Source organism: Curcuma longa, chromosome 9 (assembly GCF_044706935.1).
Source record: "Curcuma longa cultivar G26 ecotype Majalengka, Jawa Barat chromosome 9, ITB_CL_G26_1.1, whole genome shotgun sequence".
Classification (NCBI taxonomy): Eukaryota; Viridiplantae; Streptophyta; class Magnoliopsida; order Zingiberales; family Zingiberaceae; genus Curcuma; species Curcuma longa.
In genome coordinates this window covers 8187652-8204105 of record NC_133869.1, presented here as the reverse complement: position 1 = coordinate 8204105, position 16454 = coordinate 8187652, and the positions used below count along the sequence as shown (strand labels likewise).

At 33.9% G+C, this 16454-nt stretch overlaps 2 protein-coding genes across 2 annotated transcripts; both read left to right on the top strand.

Annotated features, from left to right (window-relative positions):
• Positions 1 to 5691: 5691 nt before the first annotated feature.
• On the top strand, positions 5692 to 9765 carry LOC141834754 (amino acid transporter AVT1C-like). Its single transcript, XM_074722102.1, has 11 exons — positions 5692 to 5908; positions 6013 to 6302; positions 6630 to 6844; positions 6929 to 6952; positions 7038 to 7218; positions 7304 to 7523; positions 8113 to 8248; positions 8385 to 8547; positions 8987 to 9030; positions 9124 to 9186; positions 9522 to 9765. Exons 1-11 carry the CDS (start codon positions 5718 to 5720, stop codon positions 9609 to 9611), a joined length of 1617 nt encoding a protein of 538 aa, XP_074578203.1. The 5' UTR covers positions 5692 to 5717; the 3' UTR covers positions 9612 to 9765.
• A 526-nt stretch (positions 9766 to 10291) lies between these two features.
• LOC141834755 (putative protein S-acyltransferase 16) lies at positions 10292 to 15596 on the top strand. Its single transcript, XM_074722104.1, has 7 exons — positions 10292 to 10796; positions 14195 to 14287; positions 14359 to 14460; positions 14543 to 14620; positions 14693 to 14791; positions 14855 to 14950; positions 15052 to 15596. The coding sequence occupies exons 1-7, from the start codon at positions 10530 to 10532 to the stop codon at positions 15160 to 15162; spliced, it is 846 nt and encodes a 281-aa protein (XP_074578205.1). The 5' UTR covers positions 10292 to 10529; the 3' UTR covers positions 15163 to 15596.
• Positions 15597 to 16454: the final 858 nt, after the last annotated feature.

Genomic DNA, 16454 nt, shown 5'->3' with positions numbered 1-16454 from the left:
AAATGAACACAGAATTCGTTATAGGAGAGCAGTAAATGTAATACAGCCATTTGGAGATGTAAATCTTTATCCATATTTTTTTTGATAAAAAACAAAAGGGCCCCCAATGCAGATAGTTAAAAAAGTATTATTTTTTTTAAAAGAAAAATAAAAGAATATTCCATCAGATGTTTTCTTTCAAAAATATACTTCATCTCGACTATATAAATTTTTATATGCCAATAGACTCAATCCTCTACTATATTATTATTTATATTTAAATAAATTTTATTTTATTTTATTATTATTAATTAATTTTTTTTAGTTTTGATCTTCCTCTTCCTCATTGAATGTGCATATTTAACATAATTTTACATTGATTAATTAGGTTGTCTACGTACATATCCATATCATCTTAAAATGTGTCTCCCATGAGTTTTTCCTTAATAGGTAAACCTCAATTTTTTCTCTAATATTTTTATTTCTTATCTTGTATATCTGCACATCTAGCTTAACATCTTTATCTTTGCATATGTATTAGAGTTATAGTTCAACATTCAATTCCATATAACATAGCAGGTTTAACCGCCATTTTATAATTTTTTTTAAATCTTAGAGGTACTTTACGATTATTAAAAACATTTGACATTCTCATTCATTTCAACCATTCCATTTGTATTCTATGTAAGACATATTTCTCAATCCCTTCATTATTTTGTATAAATTATACTAAATACTTAAAACTCTTGGTTATAGATAATTCATCATCTCTTAACTTAACAATTATCTTATTATGTTTAATATTACTAAATTTAAATTTGATATATTCTGTCTTTATTTTACTAAGTTTAAAACCTTTCACTTCTAGCATTTTAGGTTCGAGTTTAACATTTACTTCTTCATATGTCTCATTCACTAAAATAATAGTATATACAAATAATATGCATTGTGGTACCATATCTTGGGTGTGTCTAGTAAATTTGTTCATGATTAGTGTAAAAAGATAGAGATTTAGAATTGATCCTTGATGTAACTATATCTTTATAATGAAAATACTTTCCATTAATACATTCTCATGCATATCCTTCAATTGCTAGTTTAATAATTTTTCTTGACCTAAGTTTTTTTAAGTCAATGAATATCATATATAAGTATTGCTTCTATTCCCGATAGTTTTCAATTAGTTGTCTGAGAAAATGTATTATTTTTTTTAAAAAAATTCATATTGAGAGTTCCCTACCATTATCTCTATGGTTCGAGCCTCCCTTACCCCCTTTGTTTTTCCTGAGGGTCCCCAGCTTTACATAGACCATAACTTATCTGATACCACTTGTTAGTACTGATGAAATCAAAATATCTTCATAATGGTATGATATTATTCACTTTGGACCTAAGCCCTCATGATTTATTTTTGGACTCAACCCAAAAGGCCTATCAATGGAAATATGATTTTCTATCTTATAAACTCATGATCTTTTCTATGTATTTCCAATGTGAGACTTTGATTGTATTCTAATAATTTTTTCAAACACTTCTATACCTGTATTGGAACATTATCTGGTCCAACTACTTTTAATTTTACATCCCATTTAAAGTTTGTTATATTTCTGAAATTTAAATTCTATTATAAAAATTTAAATGTCTATACTCATTTCATTTGACTTACTTAAATTACTTAAGTTAAGTTGATCATCCAAAACATTCATTAAAAAGTTAATGAAGACAAGACATTTCTTCCATCACTTTTTTTTTTTTATCATTTACTAGTACTCTATTACATTCATTTTTAATACATCTTATTTGAATAATATTTCTTATCTTATTCTTTTTTGCTTTAATTATTTTATAAATGTCTCTTTTCCCTTCTTTTAAATTTAATTTTCAATATAAATGTTTAAAAGTTTTATTTTAACTTTATTCACTACTTTCTTGGGTTTTTTTTTGTCTAATATATATATTTTTAAGTTTTCTTCATTATTATAAGTATATAATACCTTATTGGCTCTTCATTTTTTTTCACTTTCTCATTCCATCATCAAGATTCTTTACTTGATGATGCACACCCCTTTGACTCATCGAGTACACTCTTAGTAATTATTTTCAACTTTGATATCATCTTATCTCATGTCATATTCAAGTCATCTGTATATTTCTCCTAATATTTGTACTCCTATCCTCTCCTTAAATATGTTTTGTTTTCCATTCTTTAACTTCCAACATTTAATTAGGAGTCATACATATTTTCCTTCTATTGATATTATACATAAGGTATATATATGCAACACCTATTGATATTATACTTGAGGTATATATATGCAACACTACTAACTTATATTAGATAGTTAAATTTTCTCTCGTGATGACCTTGTAATCTTTATAAGTTTTTCTATCCTTCTTCCTAACTATGAGAAAGTCAATTTACGATTTATTATTTCTACTTTTGAATGTGACCAAGTGTTCTTATCTTTTCTTATAAAAGATATTAACTAGTAGAAGGTCATATGTTATTGCAAAATCTAATATAATTTTTTCTTCTTCATTTTTTATTTCTTTTCTGCATAAGGTGAAATTTGCCACCCCAGCGGCCCCACACGGTCAATCCCATGATCATGTGTGAGGAGGTAAATCGAGAAACTGCAGTTGACCACGACAGGAAGAAGGGTATTGTCTCGGCTTCGTCAAGATTCGAACCTTTGTCCTCTTCTGCAACTTTGCTCCGTCGTAACCAACTCAGTTATAAGCCAGGGGCGAAAACTATCTTGGATAAACTTTTTATAGTGATTAGCCCCACCGCTCAACTATGCCAAGATTCGAATCCTTGTCATCTTCTGCAATTCTGCTCTATCGTAACCAACTCAGCTATGCCCCAGGAGCGAAAACTATCTTGGGTAAATTTTTTATAATGACCGACTCCACCGCCGAAACGATTACATAGTCAGAAAACCCCCTAATGATTTGTTTGGGAGGAGGTGAGGGAAGGGGAAGGAAAGGTAAATAAGGAGAAGAGAACTTTGAACCTTGTTTGGAAAGGAGTGAGGGAAGACGAGGGAAGGGTAAGTTTTAACCTTCCTTACCCATGAAAAGTGAGATTTTCTTACACACCAATTTGGGGTGTAAGGAAGGGGTAACAACTCTAAATATTATTTGTTCTAATTTTATACTTGTTTTAAAATATTAATTTCTAAATAACTTATTTAATTTATTTAATCTAAAATTTTTAAATTTCTTTCGCTGAGCATGATACTTTCACTTCTTTCTTACATCAGTAAATTTTTATAAAAATATATGTAAAATGATGATTTATCATACCAAAGTGTATATAGATTTTATATCTTATTGTATGTCTACTCATTATTTCTTTACATTTTTTTATTTATTTAAGTCGTAAATATTAATTTTAGTTGGTCTCTATATGAACACAGTACCACTATGTTAATAAAAGCCTACTGCCGAACTAACACCTCAGTCAACAAATACATGTTGCTAATTAGAACTCGAACCCGGAACCTTAGGCAACACATGTCTCCATACTTACCACTTAGGACAAGTCACTTCAACTTCATTTTTTATTTTAAATCCATAACCTCTACACCCTATCATATTCCTCATTTTTTACTTTTACATGCTCATTAGATCTCCTCCTATTAAAATCATTTCGATTGGCGAAATAATTTATAATACATCTAGGTTATCTCAAAATATAAATTTGATGTGTTCATCTAATCATATTTAGGGTGTATATATACTACCCCCGGAGGCATAGCCGAGTTGGTTACGACGGAGCAGAGTTGCAAAAAAGGGATGCATATATACTAATTATATTAATAGTTTTTTTCGCCATGACTATCTTAAGAGTTATAATCTTATCTCTTTTTAAACTACTATTACTTCCTCCTTTAGCGAATTATCGACAACAATACATACTCTATTTCTTATTTTTTAAAAATCTTTTTTGTATACCATAATTTAAAATCTGAATTCTCTATTACTTTATCTTCTCTCCTACCTATTTTGTCTCTTATATATATAAAATATTAATTTTTCTCTTAATCACTGTATCTACTACTTCCATTATTTTACTAGTAAGTATTCTTAGATTTCATATTCTAAATCTTAAATAATTAAATTTTCTAAAATATTTATTTTTACCCAACCCTTGCATATTTAATAGTTAATACTACATCTAAGTTCTCATGGAGATGCATGATCTTTGCTAAGATGTTACAGTTGAACCCTGTAACGCATTCGTTACATGAAATATCTTAATATTAATAAAATAATTTAATAAATTATTCATTAAATATTTATCTATAAGTCCATATTAATTGACAACTTAGCAATCAAAGACAATCCTCGTCCTTTTAAATCGGATTTGATTTGATGTAGTAGATTTTGTAGCAACCATAACAATGTTGAAATATAAAGTATTTTAGATATAAAATATTTGATGAGATGTCCATTGTTTTTTAATGAATGCCCTTTTGACGATTTGGGATGCCTTTTTTTTTAATTTTTTTTATATTTGCCCATTTATATTTTCGTATGTTTTTAATATGAGTTTGACACAAAAGACCATGCAAGAAAATTTAACTACAAAATGATCAATTTTTCAAAGTGTGTATCAAGACAGTTTTCTCAAAGCCTACGATCAACTTCTTGAGTTTCAATCCGCTAACAGTTTTTAAAAAAACTTATTTTCGATGCAGGTTCATGAATATATTTTGATGGTTCACGTGGATCTAAAAATAAATAAAATAAACTATTTACAATTTTTTTTTTACAAATCTATTTCATATATAGTTTATTTTCTTTTGTCAAATCACCATTAGTAAATTTAACACAATATTCGTAGGTTTATCCTCAGACCTCGGTTCGTCCGTTCGGTGTTAAGACATATGCGGACGTCACGTCAACGTCGATGGGACTCCAACGAAGCGGAGCTCCACAAATGGTCGATGAAATTAATGGAAATTCAAAAATTGCTGCTAATTTCGATAAATGAAACTTGATACTTAGTTCTCAACAGGGACCCATGATGAATAGACTAAATTTATATTATTTTTTTCATATACAATATTATTTCATTAAAAATTGTGGAGCAGTAATACTTTTTAGTACAATAATAGAGTTTTTGATGATCATGAATCTTATTATAATACGAATTAGATGTGCTAATCACTGAACGTAATAATAATTTAGTAAAGCACAAGTTGGAATAATTAACGTCGTGTTTAAAAAAAAAGAGTGATATTTTATTACTGCCTAAATACAATAAAGCTTATATTTTCAATTTTTTCTTAAGTATTATTATTATCATCTATAATATTTACTCCAAAATAACTGCGCAATTTGAAAACGCAACTTCTTACTATAATTAGCAAAGATAGGCCATTAAATTTACCAGTTATGAAAGCTAGATTTGCAGCATTTTTTTAAAAAAACTAAAATGTTCCAAGGAAATTTCACTGGTCCACGACAGCTGTCGTGGTCAACAGAGACGGTCTCCTCTTTCCAACCAATAAAAGGGAAAATTTTTTTCTCTGGAAAACAGAACGAGACGGCTTCATCTGCGCCACTCGCCCACGCACGTTTTTCAGATCACTGTTCCCTTCTAAGCACGGATTTAACGAAGCAAACAGACAAAATTAAGAGGAAGAAGAAGTACATTTGCTTCGTGCAACGATAAATATTGGGTTTTTAGGCGATTTGTTTTTAGATTTTAGAGAGAGGAGGAAGAGATGAAGAAAGACGAGAGCGGTCTGGACAGTGCAGTGAAGTTGGAGATTGACGACGAGGGCAACCTCGGCCACCCCAATGACGACGCTGTGAATTCCTGGTCTTCTTCTTCTTCTTCGTCGTCGTCGTCCTGTTGCGACTGCAGTGGCGAAGATCCCGGTCGTTTTCAGACAACCTGGCCCCAAAGTTACAGGTGCCGCTGCTATACGTCTTTCAGGCATTAGCCCTAAAGATTAAGCAAACGGTGTCTCCCGGTTAGTGCACACTGTTATGATGGCTCTTAATTGCATTTTTCAGGCAGTCGATTGATGTTTTTAGCAGCGAGTTGAGTCAAAAAGTTGAGTTCTTGAGAGATTCTGGTTTCGCACGCGTTAGCAATTCCTTCATCAAGAGTTCATTTTCTTTCGACCGGGAGGAATTGAATTCTCCGACAGAATCCCTGTTACCTTGTGCTTCGGAGCGGAACCATGTTGGAGCTGATCTAGCCTTCGCGGAGACTGTTCCGCCAAAAATTTCTCAAACCTTTTCTTCTTACAATGATTTGCCCCCTACGCGGCAATGCACTACTGCTCAAGCATTCGTCAATGGTACCATTAAATACTTTTTCCATCTTGTTAAATTGATTTGTGAGGATAATACAGATGACATGAGGCTATGAACAGTGCATACTAAGTGTATTAAGTGGCAACTTCCAAACAGTTGGAGCATCAAGCTACTTGGCTTATGGCGAACTAAAAAACGTTGCTCTTCTTAGGACATCATTTAGCTTATATCACATTTTAATCATATAAAATGATAGGATTGTGTGTAATAAGTGCAAAAATCATGGATATAATTACATTTTGTCTCCATCCCACTTATTCTACTATATTCTGATTCGTGAGCTAATTACAAAAAGGAACTCCTTTTGTTAGGAATGAATGTTTTATGTGGAGTGGGAATCCTCTCAATCCCTTATGCAGTTAAAGAAGGAGGATGGTTAAGCTTGATTTTATTGTTTGCAATGGGTTCCATCTCATTTTACACTGGAATCTTGCTAAAGAGATGTTTAGATAGCTCTCCCGGACTGAAGACTTATCCTGATATCGGGCATGCTGCATTTGGAATGGCTGGACGTGTGTTTATATCAGTGAGTCTCCATACTGATATTTATGGATATATATTAATGCTTTCATGCTTCATCCATGGCTAACTCTTAAACAATTTGATGCAGGTAGTGCTTTACCTAGAACTCTATGTAAGTTTTTTTTTTTGGTTGGAAAAATTTAAGATTCTATTTTAGCCTATTGTGAAGTTTTACTCTGACTTCCATTTTGCCGCAGGGATGTTGTGTTGAGTTCATAACTATGGTAGGTGACAACTTGGAATCTATCTTCCCAAATGTCCGGACAAATTTCTTAGGATTTGATTTAAGTGCTCAGCAGTCCTTTGCTGTTGCAACAGCCATGGTGGTTCTCCCTACTGTTTGGCTGAGAAACCTCAGTTTGCTATCATATATTTCAGGTGATGCTTGTCGAAAAAGTTTTGAACTTTCTAAAAAATCATATTCTGATCTAGCTTTAGCCTGAGGTGTCTATTTTCTTGTTAGCTGGTGGGGTGTTCTTATCAATATTGGTGACAATCTGCTTACTTTGGGTGGGTGTGGTGGATAAAGTGGGATTCCATTCCGGTGGAACTGCACTGAATCTCATTGATCTTCCGATTGCAATCGGGCTGTATGGGTTCTGCTATTCTGGACATTCAGTTTTTCCAAATATATATTCCTCCATGAAGAACCCATCTCGCTTTCCAATCATCCTACTAAGCTGGTTAGTTGCCTATGGAAGTTATCATATTTTTCATTGTATAGTTCTGTACTTGCTTTTCTGACTATGGTTGTTTAGAAAGTACGTTGAAAAGTGCTTAAACATTACTAAAAACTAGTATAAAAGATCTAGAACATAGTAGGATTATATTCCAGGATAGATGTGATTGTTGACTTCTTGTTATTGTTGGGTAAAAACCAAGGTAGAATAGTTCCAGCATAATGATTTTTACTATGCATCTACATATTCTATTATATGTCAACTATGTTCGAATCGAATAATATTTATGGATATGGACCTGAATCACTAGAACTGATTTCTTGGATGGAGGCATGCTCAGTAACTACTAATGAAAGTTGACAAGAGAATAAGTTTGAGAACATATAGATTCGAGATGCAGTAAGAAGGTTTCCTGGCTCCTATGGATTTGTTGAACTTATAACACCTTCTTGTGATTCATTTTTGTGACTGCAAAACAATCTCCTATACTATACACTTCCTGTGCATTAACCTTTTCCTTCTTAGCCATTTTATCATCTTATATTCTGGTACATTATTATTTATGCTTGAACTAAAGATTTGGTTTATTCAGCTTTATATTATCTACGATTCTGTATTCTGGAGTAGCTACGGCGGGGTTTTTGATATTTGGTGATTCTCTCAAATCTCAGTTTACGCTGAATATGCCCCATCAATATCTTTCTTCTCAGATTGCAGTATGGACTACGGTATGTGCAAAACCTTCTGCTGAATCTTTCTCTGCAATAACTAGGAAGACCCCTTTCAATGTTTACGGCTCTGTTAGATCAATCAGATTCAGCAAGTACCTTTGAGTCAACCAATTCTCAAGTATGTTAAATGCAGGTTGTAAGTCCGTTGACAAAATATGCTTTGACTATAACGCCAATTGCACTCAGCATAGAAGAGTTGCTGCCTTCATCTGGGAATTTTTGTTTTATTATGGTCTTGATCAGAACAGTTCTTGTTCTTTCAACGCTCGTCGTGGCACTTACATTTCCATACTTTGGTGAGGGGTCCTTCTTCAGAATCTTAATTTCAATTGTGCTGCATTCAAATGGTTTGACCACATGATAGATAGTGAAATTTCTCTCTGGATTCTCAAGTTTAAAATAAATCCTTTTACTCGTATTTCACTGAGGCATCTCAAGTTTTCCCAAATCAGTTATTTATAAGCCTTGAACCGTATATACTGAAATTAATGCTTCATAAGACTAGCTGTTAACTTGAGATATATAAAAGTTTCACTATATTCAACTGTACATAAACTTCCAATTGCTTTGCTGAAATTCTGAAACTGCCATAGATTGCAGTCATCAATTTATAATCCTGCATAAAATTCTGAAATATGAGTTTGAATTTCAAGTTCTTTTGTGAGTACCTTAGACTGCTTCTGATATCCAATTCTTGCACTTTCAAGTCATAAATGTTTTTCTTCCTGACTGCAGCATATGTCATGGCACTACTTGGTTCTGTCTTTGCAATGCTTCTGGTAAGTTTCTATTAAACCCGATATCGTTCGAAATGACAATCTAAATACAATATATCTCACTTGAGGCATACATTGACACCATTCATACTGTAGGCTCTCATTCTTCCCTGTGCATGTTATCTCAGCATCAACCGTAAATCTGCAACTTATCTACAGGTACATGTCTGCATCTGTAATCTTCAAAATTTAGCAGAAAGTGTTTTTCTTATAAGTTTCTTTATGTTAGAAAGTGTTTATCTTACAAGTACTTAACAACACTCTAAGAATGGGGTAGAAGTTACTCAAATAGAATTTCTTGCACATCAAGAGTTCTTATTTTTATTTTCTCCTTTTCGCCAATTAGAGCTTGTTAGTATCCATTGAATCTCCTACAAGGGTTCGCTTAAAAGTGGTTGAGCTTGTTATTGTCTGAACTTCATTCCTTTGTCGACAAATTTCTGACCAAAAGAGAGGACTTCATGCCTTGCCTAATCGTAATTTATTTATTTCAGGTCTCAGTTTGCACTCTCATTATCATGGTAGCAGTGGCATGCTGTTTCATTGGCTCATACAGCTCGATCAAGCAGATGCTTGCTCGATGAAGAGAGATGTTAAATCTCAAGGATAATGTTATCCACCATCTTTCATTACGCAAAAATGACGATAGCAATAATAAGTTTGGTTCTTTTGTGTGGCCTATTGGATGGATGTTTCTTACACTCAATGAAGTTTAATAAATTGTTATAATCTCTTTTAGTATGGTCAAACAGGCTAATCCATGGTAGGGTGGATTGAACCCATCAAAAATCCACGGGACGGAGGTGAGTTGGTCCACTATTTTAGCGGATTGGGAAATCTTCAATTCAATCCAAAATGAATTGCGAGTTAGTCCGTTAAAAAATAAAAAATATTAAAAATTTTAAATTTATGTTAATTCAAATTGACATGTCTAACCTGATTGCAAGAGGGAGAAAATAAAACAACTGGTGAAAAGCTTTCAAATTGCTTGCAAGAGGGAGAATAAATTGCGCATGTGGTAAGCTCAAGAACGTTGTTGGGTCAAAACGACTTTGCTTCTAAGACATCAAAATATTGAAAGCAATACCCAATTTGGAAATGTTTATCTTTTTTTTTATAAAAAAAATAATTAATAAAACAGTTGTAAAAAAAGATGAATCGTGAAATGTCCATATCGTATGAATTTGACATTTTCTTTTACTTTCCAGGAAAAACTCCTGTAAAGGTGTAAATATTAGAAAGAGAAACGAGAGGATGGAGAAGGTAGAGATTGCTACAGAGAGTCGAGAAACTTCAGTGTCCATTGCTAAATTGTCCTCCGTCTATTTCGCGTCGCAGACGAGAAACGACGGCGTCGCCGTTGTTGTGCCGCCACCGGCGCCTTCGCCGTCCGAGCGGATTGCCTGCCCTCCTCTCGTCTAACCTCGGTCAGCGCTAGACATAAGGCACGCCGTTGAAGGGGAAGGTGAGGGTGGAACAAACCCTAGCGGGAAAGGAGGAGGATGAGGGGCTACGTGACGCTGCCGATCCTGCTCGTTCTCTCGACTGTGGTGTACATCTACTACACCACCGTGTTCGTGGTGATTGACGGGTGGCTGGGCCTGTCCACGGCGGCTGGGCTCGCCAACGCCGTTGCACTCACGGTGCTCGCCCTCGTGGCCGTGGTCACCTACGGCATGGCCGTCCTCAAAGACCCAGGCCATGTTCCGTCATCCTTTGCACCGGACATTGAGGACAACGAGAGTCCCGTCCACGAGATCAAGAGGAAGGTACATATCTCCTGTTCCTGTATCTTAACGTATTGTTGATATACCGTGCTGTTGGGTTGCGGATCTGCCTTTATTTCGGCCAAAAGCGTCGTTCTTTTCCTGATTTTCCATTAATTCGATCGTAGCTGGAAGGGATCTCAGATCCGTTCTTTGTTTGGTGAAAAACAATCGTCTGAAGCTAATGATTCTTGATAAAGTTACTACTGGCTTAACTGGCAGAAATTCAATGTTCTTGTTTAGACAACAGTAGGATATCAGTAGACACATTTGTTACTTTGCATTGCTTCTGTAAATTATCCTAAAAGGTTTTCGTCTACTGTCTGTGTAAAATTGTTCAAAATGGCTTGGGAGTTTGTTATTTTCATGAATGGAGCAGTAGATTCTCTTTATAGACATTTGATTCACTCACATACATCAAAATTCTGAACTAACAGATATCTTATACGAGTGCTGCCTATATCTGAGCATCCAAGTTTGATATCATTGGATATTATTTTGATAATGGAAGGCCTGGAAGTAGGTAGTGATGAAAACTCCTCAGACATTACAATTTCAATGTTAAAAATCTGAGCGCAGAGATATTTCATACTGAAAATAGTTGATCCTGCCATTATCCTTTGTTAATTAGGAACCAGCGTATGACATTTTGACTGCACAGAGATTGTCATAATTTTGACCTATATCTTGGTGTATTTATCAAGATGACAATCTGATTTTGCAAATTGGACTGTGTAGTTGTTTTCCTTGTAGATGATTCATTAACTTTTACTTTCTTCTTGATCCATTGATTTTTTTCTCCTGCTGTTCACTGCTTGAATTTTCTTTTAGAATATTCGCTTCAGATAAATATAGACGCTAGTTTTTTGACATACCTTTTTTATGCCTCATTATTTTTGCAAATATAACACATGATAAACACAGCAAAGTCAAGGCCTTCAGTAGTTTCTGTCTTTGTTTTTCAGGCCACATGTGTTTTAAATTGATTCCTGAACCAAATTTTTGTTTTAGAGGGATTTTGAGTGCGGATATCATAGTTGGCTAGTTGGCAAACTTCTACCCCTCCAAGCTGATTCTTGGTTGATTTTTCATCTGGGAATAATTACCTGATCTCTCGACTTACCATTTCATGTTACCATTCTCTTTGCATAATCACAACTTTGAATTCTCTGTTTATGTTTTAATGCTGTTTTGCAAAGAGAATTTTGCTCACAGTGTTGTTTGAGTACTAGTCAGATTAAAGTCATTAAACCAAGAATAGTTATGGGATTCATGTTCAGTAATAATTGCTATATCATTTACAGAGGCTAGAGTTAATATATACCTCAAAATTTCACTACAATCGTATTTCGATAGTTTTGTAGACCACTGTTGTACTGGTTTTAGACCATGATATGGAGAATAAACAAATGGCTGATATATGCTGGTGATTGATGACATTCCCTCTTTTATGGTAGGTGGTTTAATTGGTTGATGTTGCAGTGAGAGTGACATCTTATTAATATACTCACTAGGTTATCTAATTTGGATGACTGAAATTGATCAGAATTCCTTGCTAAATATGGTATACCTTAACTGAAGTCTTACTAAAATTTACATACTCAAAAAGTCAAATATATTTAGTTGAGAACCTTCTCTAAGCAATAGATTGGATGGTTTTGATGCTTTCTCAAACACTGGTGGAGTGGTTCCATGATCAAGAACCTAGTTGTTGAAAATAACTATATCAGAAGTTGTACTAGTAAATTGTTGGCAAATTTGAAACAATAAACTACAAGTAATTCATATCAAATTAGTTTGATTCATTAACAATTGCCTGTTAAAAGCAGATTCAATTAGAATGAATTATATTTTCACAAAGGCCAATATCATTGAATACTAAGAAGAATGAATAAGTGTAATACTGCTAAAAATTGTGGAATAATTCTATATCTATGGTTAATAGATGAAGATGCATGGATAAAACTAATTTGATTCATTAACAATTGCCTGTTAACAGATTCAATTAGAGCGAATCATATTTTCACAAAGGCCAATATCATTGATTACTAAGAAGAATGAATAAGTGTAATGCTACTAAAAATTGTGGTATAACTCTATATCTATGGTTTATAGATGCATAGAAAACGTAGGAGACTAAATAATACTGATCTCAAGTCGAGTAATCTGGTTGACCATTTTCTTATAAAAAAGCAATTTAATAACATAAAATTCAAATTCAATTTCAACCCCTAAAACTGGGTGATGGCATTTGTACAAAATATTCATTTCCTTGATGATTGATTTGTGGAAAAATCTGTTGGATGAAACTTAAACTGGATAGAAAACAAGGAGTAGCTATTTATTATTATAGTGCCTATCTTTCTTGGAATTGTAAGGTGACGAACATGAGATCAGCTGTTGGCATAGGCTATCCCCAGGAGGAATGAACTGTTACATGCCAAATGTGGCATCTCCATCAGCTCTGTCATTTGATCCTCCGTATAGGAGTTGTTTTCATTACCTGTCAATATACTGCATAGTTGCTAGTAGGATGGTGTTCCATAGCAGCCACATTGAAGGAACAAATATGCAAATATCTGAAATTCATACACACAAAGTCCATACTGGTGCTATGCAATTGCCACCATAGAATGCTCATTTAAAGCCATTGTATGGCATGCTTTTTATTGCTTGTGAAGTTTTGAATTTTGAAATTTATAAAAGCAAACAATTTCCTGAGACATCTTAAAGAAATCTACAGCTATTTTTTTTCCCAAGATGAACATGCGGATCTTAGAAGAATATTTTTGGAATTTCTTTTTCAGGAATTTCTCCTTTTTTTGCAGGAAGTTTTTGTTGTTTATTTCTACTTTCCTTCCTAGCTTGTTTATAAATGCATGTTGATATTCCCATATATTCTTCAACTACCTTATCTAACGGAAACAGGGTTAAATTAGTGTTACTTTTAAATATTTTTTTAGTTGTTATTTTATAAGAGTTTGATAGTATTTTCAGTTTTTAAGAAAGTTTCTTTGCAGAAAAGTTTGGCTCTTTTTACATGCAGTTAGGATACTATGTATTTTTCGCCATTCATATTATGATAATTTATTCCCTTTGTGAGTTTTGAGTGGTTAACGTAGCTTGGTGCTACATGATTATCACATGGGCCTTTGTTAGTATTGCATTTCATACGTACTTGTTGGTTCATTGGAAGTTTCAACTTCCTGTTAGTATATTTCAAGCAAATTATGGCTTGCTTATATACCCTTTTTAGGTTAACTGAAAGGAAATGACTTTCCCCCCATAGTTTCTATTGAAAGTGGTAAAGAAAATGATACCCGACAGAGATTAATAGGAAAATAAAGAGAACCTAATTGCCTTTTCATATTTGCTCTAATTTCGAAATTGTAATCTTTTAGGGCGGTGATCTGAGATACTGCCAGAAGTGTTTGCACTATAAGCCTCCACGTGCACATCATTGTCGTATTTGTAAAAGATGTGTTCTAAGAATGGTATGTAGACAGATTTCTCCCTCTTAATTTCAGAACTCTATAGTTTGAATCTTACTCTTTGATGCTTTCAGGATCATCATTGTGTTTGGATAAATAACTGTGTAGGGCATGAAAACTACAAAATCTTCTTTGTTTTCATGCTCTACGGTGTGTCTGCATGCATCCACTCACTGGTATACTTCTGTATCAATTATTTTATACTTTCTGAACATAAACCACATCATTTGTCGAGAAAAGTTTACAATGTTAATATAGGTTCTTCTTATCGCAAGTGCTTGCTATGAGCTTCAAAAGGATCAGCAGCAGAATGGCGAATCCTTCAATAAGTCTTATGTGAGTTGGTTACAATCATCTAATATTTATCCGTAAGAAAGACGACACTTGATTTATCAATCAACTTGCCAGATTCTGTGTGGGGCTCTGCTGTGTCCTTTAACTGTTGCATTAAGCATCCTTTTGGGTTGGCATATCTACCTTATCCTACATAATAAGACCACAATCGAGGTATGAAATATTTGATTCTTCGAAACACCAAATGGTTCCAATAAGAACTTGTTTCTTTTGCAGTACCATGAAGGAGTCAGAGCTATGCTGCTTGCAGAAAAAGTAGGGAACATCTATCGACATCCTTACGACATTGGTTTATTTCAGAACCTTGTTTCGGTAAGAAGTATCATAAGCTTTGTGTTGTTATTATAGGATAACTGCATAAATTCCACACAGTGATTGCTTCGCCATTGATTGATTGTGCTCGCTGCTTTCAGGTTCTGGGACCAAACGTCTTCTGTTGGATCTGTCCGGTATCAAAGCACATAGGCTCTGGTCTTCGATTTCGAACTGCATTTGACTTTTCAATATCTAGGCCATCAGTTTGATATATAATGGCAAAGACGCAAAAGGGAACTATAGCGCTCTCATGTGAAATGTATACTTCCAGACGGAATCCTCTGATGTTGCTGCTAACAGCCTGAAAGTGATCAACTTGCCTTGGAGAAAGAATGTGATTAGGAAACGCAGTAGGCTTTTAGACTCGTGCTTTAAAAAAACTATATCATGGCTTTTGTAATCTTATGTTATGAAGAGAGGGCAATTAATAAGATATATAATTCAATGTGGAAGTATTTTTGAGCTGAGCTTCAGATAGTTCATTTAGCGCTCGGAGACCCTTTGAGAAGGCAATGGGCTCTGCAGGAGGAACTGGTAGTAGCTATGGTTTCCCTAGATCTTTGACAATATGTAGAACATATTGGATATTTTTTGTGTACACTTATTCAGTGTTTCAAGTTTTCTTGTTTTCTCAAATCTCAACTCCAATCCATCTCATGGCCAAGTCTATGGTTGCTGCTTTGCCTCCGGAATATATACAATTGCATTACAGGAAATGTACGTAGCGGCCAACCGCCGAATCCGTGCTAGCATCTAGTAATTCGATTGTTTTTATCAAGGATGTAAAATTATTTGTTCGTTAGGAGCTCTCACCTTTTCAGTACCCGGTGTTGGTTGAACTACAAACTCCTGTCAATAGCTTGCAGTCGTATATCTTATCTGCCAAATGCCGAAGGTTTTACTGGCTGTTATAAGATTTAGTTGCAGAAGAAAAAAAAACTATCCTAGTGCATAAAATTAACATATTTTGGATTGTGCTTTTGAAGTTGTCATTGTATTTGGACGTCAAAGGCTACTATGTCTTTATTACATGCGAAATAGTATCTATATGTTCGATGTCATGCTTTTTCTGAAATATTCTTGATCACAGATAGTCTTTTTCAAACAAGTAATTTCTAAGTACCAACGTTGTCTGAAGTTGAAGAGTAGATAGTGTGATTACGGGTCAACTTTCTGTAGTTATACCACCTTTTCTTCAGTTGTTACTATGTTTATTTTGTCGACCCATATAGATATTTGTATTTTCTGAAAATCAAGTATCTATTTTTTTTCATCACCGTGAATCCTTAACACTGTGATCATTCACGGTCACAATATGTAACAATTCAGATATAAAATGGCACATACCATACATACGATGATATGAATCACAACCTAAAAGAATCGTGACAATTGAATTTGATCTAATGCAAATTCCATTTTTTATGGTTACAAAAAACAAAAAAACAAAAGAAAAAAACGTTGTATGAAAACGGCACCTACTAAAATCTCAATACTTCAG

Bases quoted from the DNA above. Each gene is read 5' to 3' on its own strand.
- LOC141834754 (XM_074722102.1), top strand. From the start codon at position 5,718: ATGAAGAAAGACGAGAGCGGTCTGGACAGTGCAGTGAAGTTGGAGATT. The intron at 7,219-7,303 runs GTGATGCTTGTC...TTTTCTTGTTAG, and splicing joins TTTGCTATCATATATTTCAG to CTGGTGGGGTGTTCTTATCA. The intron at 8,249-8,384 runs GTATGTGCAAAA...TGTTAAATGCAG, and splicing joins AGATTGCAGTATGGACTACG to GTTGTAAGTCCGTTGACAAA.
- LOC141834755 (XM_074722104.1), top strand. From the start codon at position 10,530: ATGAGGGGCTACGTGACGCTGCCGATCCTGCTCGTTCTCTCGACTGTG. The intron at 10,797-14,194 runs GTACATATCTCC...GTAATCTTTTAG, and splicing joins TCCACGAGATCAAGAGGAAG to GGCGGTGATCTGAGATACTG. The intron at 14,792-14,854 runs GTATGAAATATT...TTTCTTTTGCAG, and splicing joins ATAATAAGACCACAATCGAG to TACCATGAAGGAGTCAGAGC.